Raw genomic sequence first — 17,773 nt, 5'->3', positions numbered from 1 at the left:
ACAGGCAAGTAAAATAGTCCCTGCCTGGCCTCAGAGAACTCATAATGTAGGACTGACAAATGCAATAAATGGATAAACAGAGACATGAGTGTAGGGTGATGGGCAAAGTAATGGTAAAGATGAATGTCATTTGCATATATTAGTAGTTTAATCATAGGAATCACAAGTGGTCACCGGCCAAATAAAAGTAACCCCATCAGTATCCTCATCAAGTGTAGGAATAGAGGCGGGAAAGCAGTCCACTTGCGGATTGTGGGGAATGAATTAAGATTTGTGGGGTTTTTTTGAATTTGCATCTTGTTTAACTGGATGGGGATTTTGTCTGCTAAGATGAATACTAGACAGTGACCTGAAGCAACCTCCTTAAGCTTGCTGTGTGATTCTCCTTTGTGTGTTCATATATTGCATTTTGTTTTAAATCTGTATTTTATCTCCTTCTAATCTGCACTGGTGGTCATGGGTCATGCTCAGAATTTGCTTGAATTAAGCAAGGACCAGGTTCCAGGCCACATATTTCTATTGTAAAAACATTTATTGCAATACTTTTAGAAGTGAAAGCAACATTGTAGTTAGTACTGTTCATTTATATACCTCCCCACCCCCTCATTCAACAATACAGCTAATTTGGTAAAAAGAATAAAAGAGAATTGAGTTTCATAATGTGAAGAGTCTTGCACAGCTCATATTTCCTCTTGTTTTATGATGTGGTTCCCCCATCCCCAATAACATTTGGAAGCCTTTCCAGGGTCTTACCAGAATTCACTAACTTATTTTCCAGCCTTAATATTGTTCTTTTATAGCCTTTACTGTCATGTCTGCAATCTACCAAAAATTTTGGTTAGGAAGTTTCTTTCTAATCTCAAATATGTTCTTGCCCTCCTATAAGGCATGAAAAACCTTTTAAAATTGTAGTTCTTAATTTGATATGGTCAGCAGAGCTACCCTTGCTAGATGATTGGACTCTTCCCTTGATTCTGTTGTCAGAACATTATGCCAAAGTCTTGTTTGGACAGTCCCCGAACGTGTTTGATTATTAGAGAGACAAGCGGGGTGAGGTAATAACTTTTATTGGACTAAATTCTGTTGTTGGACGGGACAAGCTTTTGAGCTTTATCCTGTAAAACATATTAGCTCACACATCTTATCTCATATCCTGGGACCAACATAGCTACAACAACACTGTAAACAGTGCTTAATTATTCAATTATTAGCATTTGTAAATGTCTCCATTGCAAATGTCTTCATAACTTAATTCTAGGAATGTGAAACAAGCACTTTTCACAAACATTTTTATATAATTAAAAGTACAAGAGCAACAACAAATCAGCCATCAAATCTGGCAGTCTTGTTGTCACTGGAAAGCTAGAGAGCTTGGAGAGTGAGCTATCTTGTCACTTTTGGAGATGGCTTTCATAGCAACATTGCATCATAATAGCAAGGCAGGGAAGGGATGATGTGAAGGTGACTCTTCAAGAAGGGTTAGAACAAGAGTCAAAAACCACTCCTTTGATTTTAAATGTAATTGACTAGAGTGGCATCTGTTGAACTTGCAGACATTTGAATTTTTGCAGCCTTTCCAATGATTGAAAATATTTAATACTTATCATGGATTAAACTTTATCTACTATCTCTTAAACAAAACCTCATTAGAATGCTGCAGATGAAAAATTAAATATTTGCAAGACAGGAAACTCTGGCTTTGTTTCCCAACCTACTGTAAACTATAGGAGACCTCTGTATTTCCAGTAAGGGCTATAGACCCCTACTATCTCCTTCCACATTACATATTCATCTGTGACCAACCATCTGACTCCTAAACACTGCTTGGAGACAAGACACTCCTCTTACTTACTCATTCTTCAGGAGTTACAAATATCAGCAACAAATTTTTAGGATAGCTCTAACCCCCGCCACTACTACCTTTTCTCTGCAATGGTCCAAAGAGCTAAACATCTTTCATCTGATACCTCACATACCTCGCCACTCAGAGAACTGAATCTGTTTCATCCACCTTATATCCATCCACCCTGCTAATATGACTGATACTACATCCTCCAGATTCAAACCAGACATGCACTTTTACTCTACTCAGTCTACAAGTATTGTTTGGAGCTGATGATATCACATCCATCCAACATATAGTACTAATACTTATAGTCACTGAGGTGAAAAGGTTCTTAAAATTGTACTTACATCCCTATTAGGAGAAGGCTGGATGTGGATATGGGGTTAGAATTCAGGTTGTTTGTGGAACCTAAACTCAGAACTTCCTGATTTTCGAACATCTTGTGTTTTGAATTACTGCATTCTAATGAAGGTGGATATATGTCCAACTTTGACTAGACTTAAAAATGTTGGGTAGGGCATTATATAAAGTTTTAATCTTATGATCCTGGATCCATAGCTATGTACCCTACAAAACCTATTAATCTGGGGTATTGGTCTGTTTGTTTGGTGTAAAGTCTGTTTGATCTTGTTGCATCTATTAAGCTTATAATTCGTTGCAAATTTTCTTAATGGATCATTAAATATATTTATTTTAATAGATTACAAAATTTACAAGTGTTTGGAAGAAAAATGTTCCCTTCTGAAATGTAGGGCTGAGACTTTTTAGTGGAATAGAAATATTTTAAAAACAGAATGAGCCTGATACTGTTTTCCTTGTTCAAGCAAACTCCCAATGAGTGAATGGGATTTGAGTACATAATTGTGGGCCAGAACCTGAATTTTTTATCTATATAAGACAGTGTGAATCTACAGTGCACTGGCTTGCTGAACAGTAATATAATAATTCTTCCTTGGAAAATTATTATTGGGGAGTAGGGGCGTCAAACACACCCTCTGTTAAGCGTATGATTAATCATGCTGTTAAACAATAATAGAATACCATTTATTTAAATATTTTTGGATGTTTTCTACATTTTTAAATATATTGATTTCAGTTACAACACAGAATACAACGTGTACAGTACTCACTTTATATTTATTTTTATTACAAATATTTGCACTTTAAAAAACAAAAAATAGTATTTTTCAATTCACCTAATATAAGGACTGTAGTGCAATCTCTTTATCATGAAAGTTGGACTTACAAATGTAGAATTATGTACAAAAAAGGCATTCGAAAATAAAACAATGTAAAACTTTAAAACTTACAAGTCCACTCAGTCCTACTTCTTGGTCAGCCAATCGCTCAGACAAAGAAGGTTGGTTACAATTTGCAGAAGATAATGCAGCCTGCTTCTTATTTACAATGTCACCTGAAAGTGAGAACAGGTGTTCACACATGGCACTGTTGTAGTAGGCATTGCAAGATACTTATGTGCCAGATGTGCTAAAGATTCACATATCCCTTCATGCTTCAACCACCATTCCAGAGGACTTCATCACCTTCTATGCTGATGATGGGTTCCGCTTGATAACGATCCAAAGAAGTGTAAGTACTGTAGTGCAATCTCATTATCAGGAAAGTTGAACTTACAAATGTAGAATTATGTACAAAAAAACCTGCACTCAAAAATAAAACAATGTAAAACTTACAGCCTACAAGTCCACTCAGTCCTACCTTTTGTTCAGCCAATCACTCAGACAAACAAGTTTGTTTACATTTGCAGGAGATAATGCAGCCTGCTTCTTGTTTACAATGTCATCTGAAAGTGAGAACAGACGTTCGCTTTGCACTGTTGTAGCTGGTGTCACAAGATATTGTGATAAACCCAGGCCAGTTGGGTACAGCAGAATAGCAGAAGGGAGATATACTGGCCACTGGATTAACAATTTTCTGTTCCCTGACCGACCAGAGCAGGGGCTGTTCGAGGCTAATGAGAACACCTCACTCTAATTAACCTGCAAAGAGTCAGGTGAGGCCATTAAGCTAATGTGACCACCTGACTCTAATTAAGGCCCTGCTGATACTATAAAAAAGGCTCACTTCAGTCAGGCAGAGGAGAGCCAGGGAGCCAGAGGAGAGGAAGTGTGGCTGAAGGGCTGGTTAATGCAGACACTCTCAAACCATCGGTAAGGGAGCCCTAAGGTAAGGGTGAGGAAGGGAGAAGCAGGAGAGCTGTGGGGAAGTGGCCCAGGGAAATGTAGCAACTCTGGCAGTGAAAGGTTGGCTGCCAACAGCTGCTACCATTAGCGTCCCTGGGCCAGAACCTGGAGTAGAGGGCGGGCCCAGGTTCCCCCCAACCCACCACTACAGGAACATCTCCTGGGAGGGAAAGTCAGGCCCCTGTCAGGACAGGAGGCTAAACTGTTCTGAAATAAGCCTCCAGGGACAACAGAGACTGTGAGAGTTCTCTCACCAACCTCCTTGCAGGCCTATGATGGAAAGAGCTCAGTAGACTGTAACCCTGGCCCTAGAGAGAGAAGGGCTACGTGGAGGGTCACAGTGAGCCACTGAGGCTAGCATAAACCACCTAGAAGTGCAGGACCCACGGGGACAAGGTCAGAGCTCTGCCACAATATTTACATGCCAGATATGCTAAAGGTTCATATGTCCCTTCATGTTTTAACCACCATTCCAGAGGACATGTGTCCATGCTGATGACGGGTTCTGCTCAATAACAGTCCAAAGCAATGCGGACTGATGCATGTTCATTTTCATCATCTGAGACAGATGCCACCAGCAGAAGGTTGATTTTCTTTTTTGGTGGTTTGGGTTCTGTAGTTTCCGCATCAGAGTGTTGCTTTTTTAAGTCTTCTGAAAGCATGCTCCACATCCAGTGGTGGATAAACAAATTTGGCACCCCTAGGCCCTCAGAAAATTGCTACTTTCCTCCCCCCGTGACAGCTGACCTTTGCTCCCCTGTAGTAAGCCTGGGGAGGGAGGGGGGAGAAGGGGAGTTACAGCATGCTTGGGGGATGCCAGCACAGGTGAGCTGGGGCAGGCAGCGGTTCCCAGCCCCCCCGGGTTACTCCCCGTGCCCGTGGGCCGCAGCTCACCTCTGCTCTGCCTTCTCCAAGCACGCTGCTACTCGATTCTCCCTCCCTCCGAGCACTTTCGCGCGGCAAGCCTGGGAGGGAGGAGGGAGAAGGGAAGCATGGCGCGCCTGGGGGAGGAGGCGGGCTGGGGATTTGGGGAAGGGGCGGAGTTGGGGAGGGGTCACGAGCAAATTTGCCGCCCCTGCAAATTTGCCGCCCTAGGCCTTGTTGGCCTAGGCGATAATATGCAGCTGTCCACACATTGTCCCTTCCAGATTTTGGAAGGCACTTCAGGGTATGTGTAGTAGAGCATGACTGGGGCTCAACCCTCCTTCAGGGAGGGGAGGGGAGCCACGCCGTCTCACCACACTCCGGCCTTCCGGTTGGGTTGAGCAAACAAGGCAACACACACAGTCTGAGCTCAGGCCCTTCAGCAGGGGCTGAGCAAACAAGGCAACACACAGTCTGAGCTCAGGCCCTTCAGCAGGGGCTGAGCAAACAAGGCAACACACAGTCTGAGCTCAGGCCCTTCAGCAGGGGCTGAGCAGGTAAGGCCACAGTATATAGTTGAGCCCAGGCCCTTGGGCAGGGCGGGGCAACATACAGTTTGAGCTCAGGCCCTTCAGCAGGGGCTGAGCAGGGAAGGCAACCACTGTCGGTGGTCTCCTTAGGCAAAGGAAAGGGGGAGTCTGCCACCCTTAAAAGGGCGGCAGGGGGAACGCAGGCCCTCCCACTCCACTGCATTCCAGCCCGGGGCCCTAGCAGCGGTCAACGCCACTGACGGTCAGTGGGGGATCCTGACCGAAACACACTGACATGGGCTCAGACGAGTCTGCAGCCAGACGGGAGTCGGCTGCCCCCGGGCCACTTCCAACCTCCCCTTCCCTGGGTACCTGCCCCTCGGCAGCGTCATCCAGGGGGTCCCAAACCATGGGTTCCTCAGCAGGCTCGGCGGCGGGAGGTCCAGTCCACTCCTCCAGGTACCGGGGTTCAGGCGGTCCGGTCCAGTCCTCACGGTACCAGGGTTCGGGCGGTCCGGTCCACTCCCCCACAGGCCGAGCGTCAGAGGGCTCAGCCGGCTGCTCTGGGTACTGGCCCCAGAGGAGGTCAGGCCAGTACCCTTCCGGATACCGGGCGCGGGGTAAGCCGGGCCCAGCAGGAGCTCGGGCCTCAGCGTCTGCCTTCTTTGGCAGCCTCCTCCTAACTGAGGGCTGGGGCCGGGCTTTTATACTTCCTGTCCCGCCCCTTGACTTCCTGGGGGCGGGGACAGGCAGAGGGGGCCTTGGACTTCCGGTCCTGCCCCTTGACTTCCGGGGGGTGGGGATAGGCGGCCGGGCCTCCGCCCGGGGCCACAGTTTTTCTGGCCTATTCCCTTCAGGAGCGTGGGGGAGGGGGGCCCCCTCGCTACAGTATGTCTAGACTACCCACCGTATCGGCGGGTAGCGATCGATTTCTCGGGGATCGATATATCGCGTCTCATCTAGACACGATATATCGATCCCCGAAAGCGCTCCCGTCAACTCCGGAACTCCACCAGCGTGAACAGCAGTAGCGGTGTCGACGGGGGAGCCTCGGATGTCAATCCCACGCCGTGAGGACGAGAGGTAAATCGCTCTAAGATGCTTTGAATTCAGCTACTCTATTCACATAGCTGAAGTTGCGTATCTTACATCAATCCCCCCCGCCTCCAGTGTAGACCAGCCCTCAGATTCTTAAACCTTGGGTTGAGTGCAGTAGCTATCTTTAGAAATCTCACATTGGTGCCTTCTTTGTGTTTTGTCAAATCTGCAGTGAAAGTGTTCTTGAAATGAACAACATGCTGGGTCATCATCGGAGACTGCTATAACATGAAATATAGGGCAGAATGCAGGTAAAACAGAGCTGGAAATATACAGTTCTCCCACTAGGAGTTCAGTCACAGATTTAATTAATGCCTTATTTTTTTAATGAGCATCATCAACATGGAAGCATGTCTTATGAAATGCTGGTCGAAGCATGAAGGAGCATTCGAATGTTTAGCATATCTAGCATGTAAATACTTGCAATGCCGGCTACAAAAGTGCCATGCAAACGCCTGTTCTCACTTTCAGATGACATTGTAAATAAGAAGCGGGCAGCATTATCTCCCATAAATGTAAACAAACTTGTTTGTCTTAGTGATTGGCTGAATGACAAATAGGACTGAGTGGACTTGTAGTATCTAAGGTTTTACATTGTTTTGTTTTTGAATGTAGTTATGTAACAAAAAACAATCTACATTTGTAAGTTGCACTTTCATGATAAAGAGATTGCACTAAAGTACTGTGTATGGCGTGAATTAAAAATACTATTTCTTTTATCATTTTTACAGTGCAAATATTTATAATAAAAATAATATAAAGTGAGCACTGTACACTTTGTATTCTGTGTTTTAATTGAAATAAATATATTTGAAAATGTAGAAAAATATCCAAAACATTTAATACATTTCAATTGGTATTCTAATGTTTAACTGTATGATTAAAACTGATTAATCATGATTAATTTTTTAAATTGCGATGAATTTTTTCGAGTTAGTCGTGTGAGTTAACTGTGATTAATCGACAGCCCTATTAAGGCTATATTAAACATATTTTTCTGTCTTCTAATGCAATTTAACAGCAAGAAACAAAGGGAAGCTGACACAATGTGCGCAATCAGCTGTTATCAGGCCACCCTCAAGTGATCCCCAGAATAGTTTGAAAATGTCTTGCAATTAGATTTTCTAGCATAATGATTGATTTTTATTTAATTTAATTTGTTTATATTACTGAAGCCAGCCCGTAGCGTAATACTATGAACTCATATCCACCAGTCAATGATCTGGCAGTGAAGCCTTGATTTTTAGTACAGGGGGAAAGGTCCTAATACAGTGCAAACTTTGTGTTTGACCAAACTGAGCCTCACAAAGTGCTGACATTACGGTCTAGCAGAAAGGCAACTGAAATAAGCAGAAACCATACCTGTAAACGTAAGTGTCGACATTATTTTGTTTTAAATTTGAATCTATATAGTCTAATGTGAAAAAGTATAAATTGATTCAGTTAAATTATTTTTATTCTTGTATGATTATCTTAATTTAAAAAACAAACAGAGTTTGTAAACTAGTGAAATGGGGTTGTTGTAACAAGAGACACAGTGCAAACTCAAAGTATTGGAGTATCTGTTATTTTATGGTAAACATATAAAGATGTAGAAATCTAACAATAAGAAACAAACATCATGGCATAGTTAGAATACTTTCACTTGATTTCCAAAGAAATGATTAAACTTTAACTATCAGGTATACTGTAAAATAATTTTGCTAATCTTTTCACTGTTAGCTTGTAGTTTACATGAAGCATAGGCAATGTGACTAATGTAAATATAATCTGATCTATTGCATGTATTTAAACTATTTTAATAGGTTTCTGATATCTGAATTTTGTGGGGCTACTTTGAAAACCAAGAAATGGGATCATCATCTTTACAAATCTCTGCATTGCTTCTGGCTTTGGCGGGGCTCATAATTTTGCTTGTTTCAACTGTGTCCAACAAATGGAAAATTTCCAGCACTGCAACAGCAGTTATTACTGCAAACTGGATTTACGAAGGCCTCTGGATGAACTGTGCAGCTACTGCCTTGGGTTCGGTTCAGTGCAAGAAATTTTTCTCCTTGCTGAGTTTAGACTGTAAGTGTAATGTTTATGTACATAAAATACTAGGGTGCAAATTACCTCCCCTTTTGGGTATCGAGTTAGACAGGTTAGGGGACAGAATTCAGTGGACAGGCCAAAAGGCTTCAACCCAGCCCCTTTATGGCCACGACTGTAGCCTATAGTCTAGAGTAGCAGCAGCCCCTCTTCTAGCTCCCCACCCCTCCCCATTGCCATGGAACCATTGGCTCCCATGATTTCCCTCTTTTTCCAGCTGCGTGCATGGAGACCCTGCAATGCACAGAGAATGGTGCTCCTGTGCATCCAATCTACCTGCAGTATAAATATCCTAGCTCTTTGCATGGAGTGAATTTCACCCTTCCAGTTTTGGAAAAAATACAATCTTCAATTTTCTTAGTATTTTTCTTAATTATAGACATATCACATCTGAATGTTTTTGAGATGCTCATTCATATGTTGGTTTGGGAAATAACTTTGCTGGTATTCCAGAACTTTGTGTCATAATCAGATCACTCAAATACTTTTTCTATTTGTCAGAATAAACATTATTTTCAAGAAGGACCACATGTACGAATTCCATTGTATGGATCGACCTAGAAAAAAATCTTGACTTTAAATATCTAACTTCTGATTGACAGAATTGTTTACTTGAAGCTAGGATTTGCTGAAGATAATTTCATTTCTGGTTAGTGCCACATATCAAAGTGCTTCTAGAATTTTGATTACTCAAAGGTGACAGTTTCAATATGAACAAATTTAAAAATGTTTCTGAGTGTACAATTATTTACACATGATAGTGTGAGAATTTAGCACCAACTTTAGCAACCGAAAAATTGTTACATCCAAGGATTGAAAAATACTCTGGTTTGAATTGTTCTGGGTTTTCAGTATTCTTTCCTGGAGCCAGTTTCAAAACCCCCTGCTAGACTGAAGGCACAGTGAAGAACTGACATACGTTATTACCTCACAAACAATTAAAAATACAATAGAAACAATTGCTATATATTATTGAAAGGTTGGCACTTTGCGGCTGTTCTGTGGGATACAGCTGTTTTCAACTGGTTAGCACAAGATGAGATATTGCCTTTTTAATACTACAGCGTTCCAATTACCTTCTTTTCCCTACTTCTTGAATCCTTCAGCCACTGTATTAGTTTCTTACTTGAAAGGTACAAGCCAATGTTTTATTCCACCTGAAAGTGGAAAAAAATGATGCAAAGGTGCCTTATTGGTGGGATACTACAAAGTTTTCAGGATCAGTAAAGCTTTTTGAGCACAATATGTTCACTGACATCAGACCATAGAACTAGTCTGGCATCCTGCTTCCTGTAGTGCCCAATGCCTGATGCTTTTGAAAACAAAATGATTCTCTTCTGTAATACATTTAGCCAGCATAGTCAATAGCACAGGAATTCTTCTTAACTGGTTTATCCCATCTTTAAATAAAATGTTTGATTTTTACTAGGAATTGCATTTACTACAAATTTTACATTTAGTACTTGCGCTTACTTGGGATTTCTTATATGGCTGTGACATCACTGGCAGCCAGCTAGAAAGCTCCATCTGTGCGTAAAGTTTCAGGAAATCCCAATGCATTTGTAACATTTTTTGGAGTGATTTTCAGTAATCATTTGCCTGCATAGACCACTTGTAATGGAAGGTAACTAGAGTGAGAACTAATAGTTCAGCTTTTTCTTCCTACACCTGTTTGATTTTCAGTTCCTCTTCCTTTTCATGTGAGGAAATGTACTTTAACAGACAAGAGCTATAAAGGTAACTTCTACCCTTCTTCGGTTACTGTGTTAGTGACCACCATACAATCTGTTGTTGCTCAGTAAATTGGATGTTTGTGTGACTTAGAATTTTTTGTGACCTTTTAATAATTGTCCTTGATCCCACCGCAATCCCTTGTACATTTTTAAACGTTAAAGTTCCTCAGTATTCAGCTTATTTTTTTCATGATTGTACAGAGCTATTTATTTGGGTCTAAATATAGTGAGCAGTATGCAGTATTTTGTTTCTTTGTTCTATTTGCTTGATGTGTAGAAATGTTAAAAGCTTGAGTTGCTGATAAATGTCTGCTGTTGTAAAACTTGTATAGACTTCAGGGGCTCAGACTAAGGATTAACAATTCTTGATTTGCAATACAAATTTTTGAAGGGACATTAAGCCTAATGCTTCAGATTTTAAACCAACCTCTAACTATTAGAGATTAGGATTAGACCTCATGTGGGGCAGGGGAAGGCAGATTATCCTACATTTAAAAACAGGAGTACTTGTGGCACCTTAGAGACTAACAAATTTATTTCAGCATGAGCTTTCGTGAGCTACAGCTCACTTCTTCGGATGCAGAGAATGGAACACACAGACAGGAGATATTTATACATACAGAGCCCATGAAAAGGTGGAAGTATGCATACCAACAGGAAGAGTCTAATCAATTGAGATGAGCTATCATCAGCAGGAGAAAAAAAACTTTTGAAGTGATAATTAAGATGACCCATAGAAGGTGTGAGGAGAACTTAACATAGGGAAATAGATTCAATTAGTGTAATGACCCAACCATTCCCAGTCTCTGTTTAGACCTGAGTTAATTGTATCTAATTTGCATATTAATTCGAGTTCAGCAGTCTCTCTTTGGAGTCTGTTTTTGAAGTTTTTTTGTTGCAAAATTGCCACCTTCAAGTCTGTCACTGAGTGGTTAGAGAGGTTGAAGTGTTCTCCCACTGGTTTTTGAATGTTATGATTCCTGATGTCAGATTTGTGTCCATTTATTCTTTTGCGTAGAGACTGTCCGGTTTGGCCAATGTACATAGCAGATGATATATGCCATCATGTGCCTGCAATGCCCCTCTGACCTGCTTTTTAATAGTCTGCCCGGAGCTTGGCCCTCAGTCATGAGCCACTCATTTCAACGTGACAGAGAGCTGCACTGTGTAGAGCAGAATACTGCTGTGTGTACACAATTTGTTTTACAAGACAAGGCTGATAACAGAAAATGGAAGGGCTGAAACCTCAAGGGACATTAAACATGCAAGCTAAGTATTTAGCTCCTGCATGGAAGAGCTAGAAAGAGGAATTTAATCTCTATGTAGATATTGCTATGGCAGCTAAAGAGGATGCTGTGAAAATAAAACTGTTTTGTTACCAGATTGTAGAAAAGGGGGAGAGAGACAATTCAGACTCTGTGCATGGAAATTCCCCAACCTCAACACACCTTAGTAATGAGCTGTTTTGATGCTCACTGTAACTCTAGGAAAAATGAAACTGTGGAAAGATATAATTTCTTTTCTTGGGATCAAGCAGCTGGGGAGGCTATAGCACAGATTTAAAAGTGCTAGCAGCCAGCTGCAGTTTTGGAAATATTAAAGACCCGCTGATAAAAGACCAGATAATGTGTGGGATATGTGACTCACAAGTACAAGAGTGGTTGCTGAGAGTAGCTGACTTAACTTTGAGGAAAAGCTTGGAGGTACATAGGGATGCTGAGCTATCCAGAAAGGGGATTAGAATTCTGGAAGGCAGTCAGCAGAAACTGTCCATGCAATACATAAAAATTAATCAAAACTAGATATAACATCAGTAGGTAACAGCAGTACAGACACGTGCAAATACTGTGGGAGAAAACATAACACAGAAAGAAAAGTGTCCAGCTTATGAGAAAAAATGCTATATCTGTGAGAAATTGAATCATTTTGCAGCCGTTTGTCCAAAAAAAGAAAATCAAATCCAAGCTACAGACAGTAACTGAAGAGAGTAACAGTGAATATGAGGACATTTTGTAGGTGGTTGAAGAGCTGTAAACACAGTGCAGAAAGACACTAGTAAGTACCAGAAACACATGGGCGGCACATGAGCTCCCCCCGCCCCCCCCCCACTTCAAGGAGGCTAGCCATGCAGCCCCACCTCTTCTGCCTAGGGCCCTGCCTTTACCCCATGTCTGCTGGAGCCCTGAGCACCTGACTCTAACCCCCCCATCCACTGGAGCCCTGAGTGCCCACCCCCCACGGCCAGAGGAGCCCTGGTCAAACTACCCGGGCCACCAGCCAGCCCCAGTGCTGGGCTGTCTGCTGCCCCCAGCACTGGTCCCCAGCGCTGGGTCAGCCTTAGCGCCAGCCATCAGCACAGGGCTGAGCACCGGTTGAGGGAGACAGTGGAGTTTGGGCAGGGCCAGGGCATGGCGTAAGGGAGGCTAGCTTCCCCTGGCCTATTGTACCCACTTCCCATGCAGAAAAAGTTGCATGCAGCCATGTTACTTGGGAAGGAAGTGGTACAATTTCAATTAGATAGTGGCACAAGTTTTAAAATTATCCAGATTGGTCTGGTAAAACCAGACATATGATTGGAGGGGATTAATCAGCTGTTAACAGTGTAAAACCATACCACATTAAAGCCTATGGGGAAATGTAAAATTAAGAAATCCAAGGAACAAAAGGAAATACTGGCTGGACTTTGTGGTCATGGAAGATGAGACAGAAGCATCACTTCTGAGCATCAAGACTGTCCAAGCCATGAATCTAATAAAAGTTCCAGAACATAATGAAAGTGGATAGCAGGATGACTAAAGACACCTTGGATGGTATTACCTGGGACCAGGAGATGATACCTAGGGAATATAGAGAGGTGTTTCAAGAGACAGATGGCTAGATGGAGACTGACACCCAAACAGAGACAGATACCCAGTGCTTAATTTGTGCCAGGGCTAATTTGCGCCAGGGCTTGCCAGGGCTGAGCCCTGGAACCTCTTGACTTGGCTGTTCATAGTCTTGGCACCTCTGGGCTTGCCACGTCAGTTATGAAAGTAAAAAAATTGTTTGAGCCCCATTACCTGATTGCTTGAGCCCCAGCGCCTCTTTCATTACAAATTAAGCACTGCTGACACCAGTGTGAAGCCAGTTAAATTGCCAAAAATAAAAGTACCCATTGCATTGCTACAGCTGCTGAAAGAGGAACTGCAGAGCCTACAGAATCATGGAATTATACAGCCTGTAGAGAAGAGCACAAACTGGATAAGCAGTCTTGTGGTGATAAGAAAGCCATCTGGAAACTGAGGGCAAGTCTACACTATGTGCTACATTGGCAGAGCTGCACCAATGCAGCTGCATTGCTGTAGCGCATCTGGTGAAGACACACTGTGCTGCCAGGAGAGCGCTCTCCTACCGGCATAATTATTCCATGTCCGTGAGAGGTGGAAGCTATGTTGGTACAAGAGTCTCCTGCCAACATAGCATTGATGTGGACAGCACTTAAGTCTATGTAACTTGTGTCACTCATGGGGGTGTCTTTTTCACACTCCTGAGCTATGTAAGTAGTCTTAAGCAGTAGTGTAGATCAGCCCTGAGAATATGCATAGACTCAAAGCCTTTAAACAAGCTTTGAAATAGCACCATTTCCTTCTGCATACAATTGAGGACGTACTACCAGATCTGTCTAAAGTGAGACATTTTACAGTATGTGATGTAGAATCCAAGCTTATTTGACAACCTGCGCAACTCCATTTGGGCAATACCAGTGGTTAAGGATGCCAATAGGAATCATTCCAGAGCAGACTGACCCAAGAATGATGGGAATCCAGCAATAGCAGACAATGTGCTTCTAGTGGGAGAGGGTGACAATCCAGAATAAGCACAATGAGATCATGACTACAAAATACTGCAGTTTTTACAGAGATTAAGAGAAAAAAATATTAAATAGAACTTAGACAAGCTCAGGTTGAGAGTAATCAAGGTGCCATATATTGGACATTTGTTGACCCCCAAAGGCCTAAAAATAGACCAGGAGACAGTGAGAGCCAGAGAGACTATATACTGGCCAGGAATGAATGAGCAGTTACGGATGGTCATGGAAAATTGATGTTTGCAGATCTTGGGAAGGCACAACAAAGCATAAGACACAAACTACCCTCTCAAGCACATGTTTGAAGAAATAAGTCTTGCAGTGTGCTCTAAAGGTTAAGGTTCAGATCTCTGGGCATCAAGGAAAGCAAAATGACTCAAGGTTTCATTAAACACAAGTGATCACCGCCACTGATATAATAAGTGCCTAACTGAATTCAGCTGTGCCAGAGGTGTGTGAGGAGAGGTAGTCTGTCAGATAGTGAGCATCAAAGCCAATGTAGGGATAAATGACCCTGAAGTTCTCCCTCTTCTTTTTTGGTAAAAACAGCAAGTTCTTCAAAAGGGATATAAGTACTGCTACAATATGCTGATCTAAAGTACCATCACTTTAAAATTGCAGAAATCCCCGGAGGCAGAAGTGCTGGATTTGGTAGGATTCTCTTGAGAAGTGAAATTGTTGTCACAATTTTTGACCCATACCTTATGAGGAGCAAATCCTCATGGCCATCTCAGGGCTTTAAGATTGCCTTTCAAGTGCAAAGGCACAGGTGAGCACAGCAAGTACTGCAGGAAGGCATTTAGGCAGGGGCGGCTCTAGGTATTTTGCCGCCCTAAGCACGGCAGGCAGGCTGCCTTCAGCGGCTTGCCTGCGGGAGTTTCCCGGTCCCGCGGATTCGGCGGCATGCCTGCAGGAGGTCCGCTGAAGCCGTGGGACCAGTGGACCCTCCGCAGGCATGCTACCAAAGGCAACCTGCCTACCATCCTCGCAGTGACCAGCAGAGCGCCCCCTGTGGCTTGCCGCCCCAGGCACGCGCTTGGTGTGCTGGTACCTGGAGCCGCCCCTGCATTTAGGGTAATACCCTCAACTAGCCTGTGTCAGCTGACTTAATCTACAATGCAGTTTTACAGCCCATTAGCCTGTCATAAGCAGATAGTTAAGGGTTAATGTCTCTTTTAGCTGTAAAGAGTTAAGAAGCTCAGTAAACCTGGCTGACACCTGACCAGAGGACCAATAGGGAGACAAGATACTTTCAAATCTTGGTGGAGGGAAGTTTTTTATTTGTGCTTTTTGTTTTGGGAGTTGTTCGTCTTGGGACTAAGAGGGACCAGACATCAATCCAGGCTCTCCAAATCTTACTGAATCAGTCTCTCATGTTTCAAACTTGTAAGTAATAGCCAGGCAAGGCGTGTTAGTCTTATTTTTGTTTTCTCAACTTGTAAATGTTCCTTTTTTTTCGCTGAGAGGATTTTACCTCTGTTTGCTGTAACTTTGAACCTAAGGCTAGGGGGGTTCCTCTGGACTATACAAATTTGATTATCCTGTAAAGTTTTTTCCATCCTGATTTTACAGAGATGATTTTTACTTTTCTTTCTTTCTTTAATTAAAAGCTTTCTTTTTAAGAACCTGATTGATTTTTCCTTGTTTTAAGATCCAAGGGGATTGGATCTGGACTCACCAGGGATTGGTGGGGGGAAAGGACGGGGGATAGTTAATTTCTCCTTGTTTTAAGATCCAAGGGATTTGGATCTGTGTTCACCAGGGAATTGGTGAAGTTCCTCAAGGCAACCCAGGGAGGGGAAAGTTTTGGGGGGACAGAGAGTGCTCCAGACACTGGAATTCTGGATGGTGGCAGTGTACCAGATCTAAGCTAGTAATTAAGCTTAGAAGTGTCCATGCAGGTCCTCACATCTGTACCCTAAAGTTCAGAGTGGGGAAGGAACCTTGACATAGCCCAAGCTCCATAAGCCCGAGTCAGCTGACATGGATCAGCCACAGTATTTATTTGCTGTGCAGACTTACTCTTAGAGTCCCAAATCTGCTCTTGTCTACGTCAACAGCAAAACTCCCATTGATTTTTATGGTAGATGAAGCAGGTATATAGTGTTCTAACATCCCTTTGCAACCACACCCACCTTTCTATAGCCTAGCCACAAAATGGCTGGAGAGGTTTGATGAGCATATCTAAAACAGCAGACGCATCTAGTTTACAAAGAATTTGTGGCACTTGTGATGTCCTTTTGGGAGTCTGTATATAAATTTTACATAATGCTATCACTTTTTAACAATATTATATCAAGTTGCATATCTATATAATTCTAACACAACATAAGGATCTATTTCAGGGATCAGGAACCTTTGGCATGCGGCTCGCCAGTGTGAGCACCCTGGCTGGCCGGGTCAGTTTGTTTACCTGTCATGTCCGCAGGTTTGGCTGATCGCAGTTCCCATTAGCTGTGGTTTGCTGCTCCAGGCCAATGGGGGCTGCAGGAAGAGGCGCGGGCCAAGGGATGTGCTGGCCGCCGCTTCCCACCGCCCCCATTGGCCTGGGACAGCAAACTACGGCCAGTAGGAGCTGTGATCAGCCGAACCTGTGGACACGGCAGGTAAACAAACCAGCCCGGTCTACCAGGGTGCTTACCCTGGTAATCCGTGTGCCAAAGGTTACCAATCCCTGATCTAGTTTTTAAAGAAATTTTGCTTTCTTTTCAAGATAAGGTAGAAGCAGTTTACCACCTGTAAAAGATGGTTAACCCTATTGATATTTGCAAGCAGTTTAAGTTATTAAAGTCATCAAGTGCCAGTGCACATTTCTTCTGTGGAACTAATCTGGGATATGATTATACTCTTATTCACTAGAACTCTAAAAAAATAACAACCTATGACAAACTGAAACTTTTAATAAATTGATATTGCTATCCATATAACTGTTTTCAAATTATGATTCAATTCTCCTGAGACTTTGTCTTATTTTGCTGTGATTCCATGAAACTTGTGTTGTCATACTTTCATTTTCCAGCATGAGTGGGATGCGGTTTCATGAGGATATATCACTTTAACTAGAGATCAATAGTCTGTAAAACATTAATGTTTACCTTTTATCCACAAACTTAACCTCCTTTGAAATATTCAGTATAGTAATACAGTAGCTGTCTGTCTTAATTAAAATATATTTTATGATGGGATGATTTATTGTTGCACACAATAAAGTTCCTAAAGTGCTGTATGTACAAAACAAAGTTCCTGCTGTTGAATTTACAATCTAATTTTGTCTTAAAGCAAATAATATAAGAACACTAAACTCTCAAAGCAGCAATAAAATTCCAAGTAATAGTAGCCTTATGTAAACCTGTGATTGATAAAAATGAGATAGAGATTTATGAACATAACAAAAATTTACCAGTCTCAAAACACTTCACAAGAGGAGTGATAGTCAGAACACTGGTTAGACTTTCTGACTCTGGATGCATGATGAGCTCACTCTGTAACTTTTAATCACAAAATATGTTAAATAGAATGTGTAAGTTTATCAAACGATTTCAATTAACATCTTTCCTGTA

The 17,773-nt window shown here is 42.4% G+C and overlaps 1 protein-coding gene across 1 annotated transcript in view; it reads left to right on the top strand.

Moving 5' to 3' along the window:
• Positions 1-8,392: 8,392 nt before the first annotated feature.
• Positions 8,393-17,773, top strand: part of LOC116815960 (claudin-19-like) — a 30,926-nt gene continuing 21,545 nt past the window's right edge. The window contains exon 1 of the mRNA XM_032764799.1: positions 8,393-8,612. Within this exon, the coding sequence (XP_032620690.1) occupies positions 8,393-8,612 (220 nt within the window). The remainder of the gene's footprint in view (positions 8,613-17,773) is intronic.

This window comes from Chelonoidis abingdonii, chromosome 8 (genome assembly GCF_003597395.2).
Source record: "Chelonoidis abingdonii isolate Lonesome George chromosome 8, CheloAbing_2.0, whole genome shotgun sequence".
Lineage (NCBI taxonomy): Eukaryota > Metazoa > Chordata > Testudines > Testudinidae > Chelonoidis > Chelonoidis abingdonii.
The sequence above is the reverse complement of the archived record's forward strand: the minus strand, read 5'-3'. Positions and strand labels throughout refer to the sequence as shown.